Here is an 11,064-nt window from a genome sequence, read left to right on the forward strand (position 1 = left end):
TCCAAGATGTAATTCTCTGAGTTTCACATCAACAGCACTCCAAGTTTCAGATTTGGGAGCATGCCTGAATTCAAAAATATCCCCAAAGTGTAGCAAACAGAAATATCAACACACACAAGTCAAAACTCACAAAACTGATAGAAACCACTGACTGCTTAGATATCAAGACCAAAAAAATTTCTAATCAAAAGATGTCCCTGTTCTCAAGAAAGACTCCCTTGAAACCACAGGCTTCCAACACACACAACCCTCAGCGACACACCAGCTGCTTAAAACGAAGCCACCAGAGCTTTGGATCCCCCAGTCTTCACCTAACACACTTCTAATATTGCAATTTTCATTTAGGTAGTAAATCTCAATTATAGAAATAAGTGAACGGTGTCACAGAACAAAGATAAAATACCATGTGCAATGGTACAGCTGCTGAAAAGAGTACCTGCCTACATTCCCAACAAAAAACTCTAATTAGAGGACATTCTAATTTTTGTGTTTTAACACGTAGTCAATAGAATTCTGTATTTCAGAATAACATTTCTGTGATTGCTAGCTCTGAGTAGATAGTAATTACAATAATTTGAATAAAAATTATATTACTATTAATGTAAGGGTACTCCATGTAAAGCGAGAAAAACTATGTGTTACTTTTCCCAAAATTCTTCCTTGTCTACAAGTGGTAAAGTATGTTTTCCCCAATATAGTCCTATACATAGAAGTCATATTAGGACATATGTGCCCTATGTTTGTTTCACAGGGGCACACCAGGGAAGCCAGATGAGCTGCCCTCCACCTAATACCCCAAAGGGAGACAATTATTCCAGTGGCAGTGGAACTGCCCCAGGCACCAAGCACATTCTAAAGCAACTCCAATATAAATTAAGGCCATTTTAGAAAGACACAGATCCTCATGACAGAGGAGTGTGGTTTAAGAAAATGCAGATCTGAGGTAGTCCCGTGGCACCTGAGTTCCCTTACTGAGATCCTCTGTTTACAGGAAACCGGAGCTCATCAAACAAGAGGGAACTTCAAAAAGCTCATGAGAAGATAGCATTCAAAGACAGGCTGGTTTTGATGAAATTTTGAAATCCATGCACAATTTTTTCACCATATACATTTTCCATGAACTTTTTGAAGAACCGCCCTCCCCCAATCATATGCACAGATTTCAAAATGTTTTTGCACCAAGATATTTATCCTTTAATTCCATTTTCCATGAATGTGTGAAGGACCCTCATATATCACTCCAGGTTTAAGCCTCAGTAGAAAAATTCAGGATTTATGGCAGAGCCCTAACAACTCCTCAGTTCACAACAGCATCTCAAAACTGAGGGGGCACAGCGGAGGGACTCTAGGTTGTCTGCAACAGGATGTTTTCACAGAGGCAGGATTAAATCATCACAGGCCTCTGCCAACTAGTCCCACAGAGTAATAAACAACAAAACTGAGCAGAAACTGCCGTTTATGCTAAAAAAGACTTTTAACTAGCAACTCTCACTTGGCTTTGCCACCCCCTCCTTCCAGAAACCGGTCATCTCCACAGAGACAGGGTCCCTTCTACCCTCCACCAGGCTGTCAGAGAGAGAGCGGCAACAATGCATGTTCCCTCCAACCTGCCCAGCACTAGCCATTCTCTTCAGGGCACAAAATGACCACTACCGTTGACTGAAAAAAAAAGTTCAGTCAAAATCAAATCAACAAAGCCATGAGAAAAATGAGGATTCTGAGACCTGAATGAATTCCAGCGGCCAGTTGGAGGATAGCAATAGGAGTCGAGACCAACTTTTGACAAAGCCATGGCCTGAAGTGGCCCTGTCTGGGGAGCGTAATCAGCACATAAGTTCCACGAGACAATGAAGGCGGACACACTACAAGGGAGACAGGCAGGGCCCACTGCTAGCTGGACAACCAGAAGACCTCCAGGCATCACGACATGGAGTCCACCGAAGGCACAAATACACTCATTGCACGACCTTCTATTCTGCCATATGGACCAACGATTCTTAGCTTTCTAGTTTTTCAGACATATCCCCGCCTCTTTGACAATCTGCTATAAGCTTTCTCATAGAAAAATATACATACACATAAAACTTTGAACACTTTACAGAGTATTTCTACAATCCCTGTTTCAAGAATGCCTGCTGGAAATCTTTTCTCTTATACTTTTAAATATCTGGTCTTTTGGGGAAAAAAGAAATGTAACCTAAAAGGGAACAGTATTTCTAAATACAATTTCCTTCAACAATCTGATGTACAAATTTATGAAAGTGAATATGTTTTAATCGAACAAAATGTTTAAAAGCTATTTCAAAAACTATACCTTCGATAACCCATAAGTAACTAATCTTACTTTATTTTAAAAAGAAACAAAGCAAGAAGGCAACAAAGTACAGTAAATTTCCACTTATCCTAAAAATCAGGAAGCAAGCTGGGCTTGTAATTTTGGTTCTTGATTGCTAACAGAGGGAGATCACCAATTTCAAAAAAACTGAAATGCCATAACCTGATAGGATCACACCGAACATGATTACAACTCCGGTAACACAAAACACCCCAGGAGCGCTTTCATGTCACGGGATCACCACGGAATCAACGCCGTGTGCAGAGCAAAAAGGCTCATTTTATGAAACCCGCTGAGCTGAATCCACGCTGGTGATTTCCGAATGCTTTCCGAGAGCAGCTTTTTTCTGACATCAACCTATTTACTACTCAGCGTCTTCTTCAAAACAGGGCCAAAGCCCGTTTCCTTGCCGCTTGGCCCTCCTGGCTTGCAGACAGATGCAGACCACGCGTGGGGCCGCTGTTGTCCGAGAACAAACCCCCGCGCTCCCGGCTTACCTGCCGCGCTCGTAGCTGCGGTGGCGAGACGGCGTCCTGCCCCGGTCGTAATCGGACCTGTAGCGGCTGTCTGGCCTGCGCCGATCGGGGCTGCGGCCTCGCTCGCGCCGATCCAGGGACCGATGCCTCTCGCCTCGCCCGTGGCTGTGGTCTCGGTGCCTGTGCCCGTCGTAGTGCTTGAGCCGCTCCGGGGACCTCCTTTCACTGGGGGCCTTGGGGAGTGGGTAGGGTGGGAGGTGCCGAAAGTGCGGGCCGCCGCCGGTGCCGGCGCTGGGCGGGAAGGCGCTGGGGCTGCTCTGGAAGCCGTTGAAGCTGGGAGGCGGCGGGAAGCTGTGGTGCGCGTAGCCTGGCGGGCACTGGTAGCTCACCTGCTGCGGCAGGGCCGGCGGGGGCGGGGGCTGCGGCACGGAGGGCGGTGGCACCATGAAGGGGAAGGCGCCCTGGCCCGGAGGGGCCCCGGGGACCGGCGGGGTGCTGGCGCAGGGCACGGGAGGCGGCACGGGAGGGAAACAGGGCGGCACGGGGAATGGGTGCCTCATCTGGTGGCTGGGGAAAGGCGGCCTGATGGGGCAGGGCGGGAGAGGGCCTTGCGCTGACGGAGGCATGGGCGGAGGGAAAGGCACGAAGTCCGTCCGTGGAGGCAGAAAGCTGGGGGCCGGCGAGCTGGAGAAGGTGGTGGCAGGGGCGCTGGGCGGTTCGTACTGATACTGCGCGGGCGGCTGCTGGGGGTGGAGCAGGCGCAGATTTTGCGGCCGAAAGGTGGGCGCTGAGGGTCTGGCTCCATGGCCTCCTCGTCCACGTGGACATCCTCGTCCCGGGTGGAATGACATTCTGTGACTTTGGTGAAGGAGAAACAGGGAGAAGTTTAGAAAGAGCAAATGAAATCTCCGCGTGTACACAGAGTTGCATAAGTACCTGAACATCTAGAGGCAGACTGTGGTCAAGCCATGGAGTACCTTGGGTTTTCTCTAAAAGCTGGAATTCCTCATGGCCAATAAACTCTTCCTCGTCCCCTTGCTCAGCCACCCAGGCCACTGCCATGAGCCCTGGGCCTTGTTACTCTTAAAGCAGCTCCAGCCCCAGGATGGAAACTAACATCCTATGGTTGAGCCACCTGCTACTGGGCCGTGGCCCAACCTCGCCTCCAATCTCAGCGTTACCAAGGTATGCCACCCACACACCCCACACGGCCTACATCTACACACACCTTCCTGTCTTCCCCCACCTCCCCATTCAGCACAGACTCCATGGCCCCATACCTCAATTACTTGGTTTTAATACCCTATACTTCTCTGCCCCACTCTTTTCACCCATAAGAACTCAGCCATACCCCAGTCTCAGAATTCCCAACAATTCATTTTCTACAGGCTGACCCTAAAGTCATACAGTAGAAAAACTGACTGGGCAGACTGGTGCCCACGCAAATTCATGGTCACCAGGTTCTGCAGAGCTGTCGTCTGCATACTTTACTCTGCTAACCGGCCACCAGAACTACAGTCAATCTTCAGCACCTTTCCTGATGTTCTGTTCTCTTCAGTCGACATGTAACCTTGTCTCCTACCAAACAGAACTACAAGAAACATGAGAAGCCAGCTTCCTTAAGTAGTTCTACCACTCCTACTGACCCATCTCATCCACTTCCAGCCTTTCCCAATTGCTTCCTCCTGACAAAGACCATGGAGCATGTGCCTGGATCCCGACCTCAAGTGTCTACCTAAGATGATGGCCCTGCCCCCACCTTTCCCCCTCCCCTCTACCAGGCCCTGCCCATCAGTGCCTGATGGTGCTCGTGTCCACTCCAACATAAAATACTTCCCCTGGCCTCCAAGTTCCCCTCCACTCAGCACCTTCTTTCTCCTCCCCTTCATGACGAACAACTTAGGAAATGTTACTCTAGACTGATGCTTATGTCTCCCCCAAAATTCGTACGTTCAACCCCTAATCCTCAATGTGAATGTTGTATGGAGGTCGGGCTTCTGGGAGGTCACTAGCGAATGAAGTTCTTAAATTGGGTTTAGTGCCCTTGTTCAAAAAAGAGGAGAGCCCTTTCTCTGCCATGTGAGGATACAGCAAGAAGGCAGTCACCTACAAGCTAAGAATAGGGCCCACATCATGGCAGAGAACCGGATCACGCTAGCTCCCAGATCCTGGGCTCCCAGCCTCTAGAACTTCAAGACAGAAGTGTGTGCTGCGTAAGCCACCCAGTCTTGGGTATTTTGTTTTGGCAGTCCAAGGTGACTGAGACAAAAAGTGCTGCTACTCCAAAGTATCCTCAGAGGATTGCTACCAGGATACTGGCCCCATACCAAAATCCACAGATGCTCAAGTCCCCTATTCAAAATGGCACAGTATTTACATAGAACTTTCTCACATCCTCCCTTAAAAACAGTCTCTAGGTTACTTACAACACTAACACAATGTAAATGCTATGTAAATAGCTCTTACACTCAATCACTTCTCAGCCTTTTGGCTAAGATCAAGTGAATAGTTGTTATACTGTATCATTAGGGAATGACACAAGAAAAAGTCTATAAATGTTCAGTATAGTATACATCCCCTCAGGCCTAACCACACCATACAGGAACCAGACCCAGTGTTTACTGGTATGCTGGAGATAAACTGAGGACCTATGAAATGGCAGGCGGCCACAGCACAGAGTGCCTAAATCAGTCACGTGGATTTAGCACAGCCCTCAGCAAGCCACAACCTCAAATTTTGCTTTTGAGATTTTTCTGGGATTTTTGTTGGTCAGGTTTTTTTTATCCAGTTGGTTGAATTCATGGATGTAGAACCCACATAGCCAGAGGACTGGCTATACACTTCCAGCTAGTTCTAATCTGGCTTCAGCTTCTGCCAGCATCCACCTTGTCTTGAAAACCAATGATGATTTTCAACCATCTTATTTGATCTCTGTGCAGCATTCAGTCCAGCTGCCCCCTCCCTTGAGGATCCTTTCCTTGGCTTCCTGATACAACACACTCACCATGACCTACCTGGACCTCTCTGGCTGTTCTCTTGGAAGTCTTCTGTGCCAGCTGACCTGCAGGGAGCCCTTGACCATTTGGTATTCCTCGGGAACACACCCTGGGCACTGTGCCCACTCTCTCTTCCAAAGTGACTCCACCCACCTGTGTTACTCCAATTATCTTATTGGTAATTTCCAAAGTGACACCTCCAGCCACCAACTTCTCAGTTCTAGACCCACACTGCAGATGGCCAACCTGACTTCTCTCCTAGAATGCCTCACTCACTCCACAATTTAATATACCATACTCTGAAGGGAATCAACGACCTTCCCTCCGTGACAATACTTGTCCCTTTCTTGGTGTTCCTATCTCAGTAAATGAAGCCATTCACTGGTCCTCAAGACACACACCAGGAAATCACCTGACAAGTTTGCCTCCCTTATCCCTTTAAGCTAAAAATTTACTCTAAAATTCCTATCATTTAGGTGTCAACTATACCATAAAAATATGCTTTTTCATTCCTATCATTTTTGCTTTGAATTCACACATTTCATACAATCATCTCTTATCCAGTTACCACAACAGTGTCCTTGCTGGCCTTTTACAACCACCCTCAGTGCCCCCAGGCCTTCGTTGCTTCCCTGCTCACAACACTATGTTGCTACAGTAATTACAACCCAGCAACTAATTATGAAATTCCACATTTAATGGCTCTCTGTACCTCAGAACTGCAAGCTGCAGCAGAGCAGGGCTCCCGGATGTCCCACTAACTGTCCTGGTCTGAGTTACTCACCCTGTCCATGATCCTCCACTGTGTTGTGCCCACTGTTAAAAGAACAAGCACGTTTCTCCCTCTCCCCAAGTATCTAAATCCTTCCCACATCCTATGGCCAGCACTGGCCCCTCTCCCTGTCCGCCCAAAATACTGCCATACCTATCACACCACTCACCACGTACTGCCTTGCATCATGACGTACTGTCCAGACACATCACATCTTCCACAGGAACTATACGCTCTACAGGACAAAAAATAAAATATACACACTCATGATTCCCAAGCTGCAAATGATACAAAATACTCCTGCAATTATCTTACCACTAATTTTGCATTCTCAGATGCACTTAGCCTGCTAACCAAATTAAGATCCTGCTAAATTGCAAGAAAGTTTCTAATTTTTTTTTTTTTTTTTTTTTTTTGGACAGGCAGAGTGGACAGTGAGAGAGAGAGACAGAGAGAAAGGTCTTCCTTTGCCGTTGGTACACCCTCCAATGGCTGTCGCGGCTGGCGTGCTGCGGCCGGCACACCGCGCTGATCCGATGGCAGGAGCCAGGTGCTTCTCCTGGTCTCCCATGGGGTGCAGGGCCCAAGCACTTGGGCCATCCTCCACTGCACTCCCGGGCCACAGCAGAGAGCTGGACTGGAAGAGGGGCAACCGGGACAGAATCCGGTGCCCTGAGTGGGACTAGAACCCGGTGTGCCGGCGCCACAGGCGGAGGATTAGCCTATTGAGCCATGGTGCCAGCCCCGACTAAATTTTGTGATGTCCTTACTTATCTTGCTGACTTACAATTGTTAGTAGCTGAGAAGATTGAAAAGGTAGGCATAGCCCGCTCTACCCAGTTAAAAAACTAGGATAAATATAACAATTCCCCACCTATCTTTCATACTGTTTTCTTCATCATAAACTAAGGTAGGAATAGATCAAAACCAAAAAATTGGGGCCGGCACTGTGGCATAGCAGGTGAAGCTGTGCCTATAGTTCTGGCATCCCATATGGGCACCAGATCGAGTCCCAGCTGCTCCACTTCTGATCCAGCTCTCTGCTATGGCCTGGGAAAGCAGTAGAAGATGGCGCAAGTGTTTGGGCCCTTGCACCCACATGGGAGACCCAGAAGAAGCTCCTGGCTCCTGGCTTCAGATTGGTGCAGGTCCAGCTATTGCAGCCAATTGGGGAGTGAACCAGCAGTTGGAAGACCTCTCTCTCTCTCTGCCTCTCCTTCTCTCTCTAACTCTTTCAATTAAATAAAAAAATCTTTAAAAAAAATCAGTGAGATCTGCATTTAAATTCAAATATAATCTCCTTCTTAAAAAAAAAAAAAGGTTCATTTATTTTCTTGAAAGTTAGAGTTGCACAGAGAAAGAAGGAGAGGCAGAAACAGAGACAGAGAGAGGTCTTCCATTTGCTGGTTCACTCCCCAAATGGCCACAATGGCAAGAGCAGTGCCGATCCAAAGCCAAGAGTCAGAAGCTACCTCCAGGTCTCCCACACATATGCAGGGGCCCAAGGACTTGGCCGTCTTCTACTGCTTCCCCAGGCCATAGCAGAGAGCTGGATTGGAAGTGGAGTAGCCGGGACTCAAACTGGCACCCACATGGGATGCCAGCACTGCAGAAGGCAGCTTTACCTACTATGCCACAGCACTGGCCCCCAAATATAATTTGCTTAACACAACAGCTATGACTGATTTTCATTCTCAGTTCTTCAAATAGAACATTGGGAATATGAATGACTTGCCAAATACTTGAACGTCAGCAAAAAAAAAATTTTTTTTGACAGGCAGAGTTAGACAGTGAGAGAGAAACAGAGAGAAAGGTCTTCCTTTTTCTGTTGGTTCACCCCCCAAGTGGCCACTACAGCCGGCGCATTGCGGCCGGCCCGCTGCACTGATCCGAAGCCAGGAGCCAGATGCTTCCTCCTGGTCTCCCTTGCAGGTGCAGGACCCAAGGACTTGGGCCTTCCTCCACTGCACTCCTGGGCCATAGCAGAGAGCTGGACTGGAAGAGGAGCAATCGGGACAGAATCCGGCGCCCCAGCTGGGACTAGAACCCGGGGTGCCGGCGCCACAGGCGGAGGATTAGCCTATTGAGCCACAGCACCAGCCAGCAAAATGTTTTTTAAAAAAGGACGCTCATACATTTAAGCTTCCTTTTATATATATACATACATATATAAAAGTAAAAAGCTTTTATATATATATAAATAAAATGCAGAAAGCTTTAACATAGGAACATCTCTCTAAAGCCTTACTAATTAAAAGTTTATCAATAAACTTAGGACAGACTTTCAAATGGCTCATAAAAATAATTACAGATTACTGAGTTGTGCTTATTATTAAGTTGTGCTTAATATCTGATATCAAATAACACTTGATTAATGAGATATCCAGTCCAATGCCCTCAAGATGAACGTGAGACCCTGCCACAACAAGCTATTGCTCCATGCAAGGCAATGGAGGCCCTGCAGAATCTGGACCCAATGTCTCCTTCCAGGGTTATCACTCACTCCCTTTCCGGCACAAAGCCCTTACTTTCCCAGATTTTCCCAGCTGATTAACATACCAAGTACTATTGCTCTCGTTCTTCTTCAATCTCCTAGCCTGTGAATTTGCCCAGTACCTTCCTATGCATCCACCAATCTCAAACGCCACCTACTCCATGAAGGCCTTTCTGATTCCTTTTATTTTTTTATTTTATTTATTTATTTATTTATTGACAGGCAGAATGGACAGTGAGAGAGAGAGACAGAGAGAAAGGTCTTCCTTTGCCGTTGGTTCACCCTCCAATGGCCGCAGCGCGCTGATCCGATGGCAGGAGCCAGGAGCCAGGTGCTTTTCCTGGTCTCCCATGGGGTGCAGGGCCCAAGCACCTGGGCCATCCTCCACTGTACTCCCTGGCCACAGCAGAGAGCTGGCCTGGAAGGGGGGCAACCGGGACAGAATCCGGCGCCCCGACCGGGACAAGAACCCAGTGTGCCAGCGCCGCAAGGCGGAGGATTAGTCTAGTGAGCCGTGGCACCGGCTCTGATTCCTTTCAGAAAGCAATCACATTCCCTCCCAACTTCAGCTGCTCTTAGTCTGTACCTAGTTCTTTACCTCTGCGGCTCTTACCTGAGTCTGCCACATAGTATAGTCCTGTGTGCACATGTCTAACTCCTGCACCAGATGGTTAGCTCTCGGCTGACAGGGCTTGATTCAGTCATTTCTGTGTCTTTCACAGCCCTTGGCAGAGCATCCTGCAAACGGCAAGTAGTCAGTAAATGCTGTGGTCTCACCAACGAACGGCACATGCTTCTCTATTGCACATCTCACTTCAACAGATATCCGCAACAGCTTTGCATTACCACAGCCAATGATTCCTGCATCGTTTAATGAGTCTACACATGGGAAGCACTGTTCCAGGCCCCAGGGGCTCAAAGATGAGGAGGACACACAGAGTACAGGACTCAAAGAAATCAGAGCACACTTACAATTTCTTTTATTTAAAAAAATGTGATAAACACAAGAGTTACCTACTGAGTAATCAGAGGAACACAAGGGGGTGTGCTGAACTACAAGTGGGCAAGAATCAGGGTCATGTACGACTGCACCAGTTGAACATTCACTATCAGATCCTCATGGATGTACCCGTAGTTAGAAAACCCAAACAAACTGATCACGAAATTCATCTATCAAAGGCATCCGCGGGCTGTGTCCCGGATGTAAACACTAATTTGAAAGTCAAGACATTCTCTGCAACTCCAAAATGCTTTTCTGCCCGTCTGCTCCTAGGCGGCCGCCGGGCAGCAGCGAAACGCAAAGAACTGTTTTGAGCAGTTCGGGTCAATCGCTGCAAAGTGTAACCCCATTTTTACCGAGAACGCCCTCTTTCTCCCAGGTGAACTCGCAGGCCGGGCATCTTCACCGGCTGATTCGTAACTGCGTGCTCACCTGTTTGCATCTCCCGCCAGACCGGGAGCCCCAAGAGGCGGGCGCTGGGCACACCGTCCGCGACCCGCGCGGCCCCAGGCCTGGACCGCGGCGTGCACGCCACAAATGAATGAAAGGCCTCCTTTCTCACTTCTCTTTATCCGCCGGATCCGGGCCTAGGGTCGCTCTTTTTGCCCTCGGCTGGAGATCTAAAGACAGAGGCTGCGGGACAACAACTCCCAGGCGCCCCGCGCCTTAGCTCTGGACTCCAGCCACGTTTCAATCCGGCCTCTCGGAACCACTCCCTCTTCCAACACCCACAAGGTGTCCCTTTTACCTACGAAGTGTTCTCAGGTCCCGAGATCGCCGCCAGAGCAAAGACAGGTTAACACTGCAGCCGCCAAGACAGTGGCGCCGCCCGCGCCTCCGGAACAGGAAACCGAGGGAATTAAAAACCAAGCCTGAGAAAGCCGGACCGAGGGAGGGAAAACCCCGTCGGCTCGCCGCAGCCCTTGTGTGCGCTGATTGGCGCGTCGACGAGAACGATCGAACTGTAGACCAATCGGCTACGTCGATCCCT

The 11,064-nt window shown here is 48.6% G+C and overlaps 1 protein-coding gene across 5 annotated transcripts in view; it reads right to left on the minus strand.

Moving 5' to 3' along the window:
* DROSHA (drosha ribonuclease III) overlaps positions 1 to 10,994 on the minus strand; it is a 129,460-nt gene extending 118,466 nt beyond the window's left edge. For 2 of the 5 annotated variants that reach the window (XM_008262092.5, XM_002714097.6), the window contains exons 1-4: positions 10,822 to 10,994; positions 9,687 to 9,811; positions 6,749 to 6,814; positions 2,833 to 3,669 (exon numbers count right to left, since the gene is read on the minus strand). In XM_008262092.5, the coding sequence (XP_008260314.2) occupies positions 2,833 to 3,669; positions 6,749 to 6,768 (857 nt within the window). In that variant the 5' untranslated portion in view covers positions 6,769 to 6,814; positions 9,687 to 9,811; positions 10,822 to 10,994. Of the gene's footprint in view, positions 1 to 2,832; positions 3,670 to 6,732; positions 6,815 to 9,686; positions 9,812 to 10,821 lie in introns of all 5 variants that reach the window. The other 3 variants (XM_008262091.5, XM_008262093.5, XM_089312655.1) reach the window with 3 other exon arrangements.
* Positions 10,995 to 11,064: the final 70 nt, after the last annotated feature.

This window comes from Oryctolagus cuniculus, chromosome 14, assembly GCF_051225735.1.
Source record: "Oryctolagus cuniculus isolate XC-2025 breed Fujian yellow rabbit chromosome 14, ASM5122573v1, whole genome shotgun sequence".
In the NCBI taxonomy this organism is placed as follows: Eukaryota; Metazoa; Chordata; class Mammalia; order Lagomorpha; family Leporidae; genus Oryctolagus; species Oryctolagus cuniculus.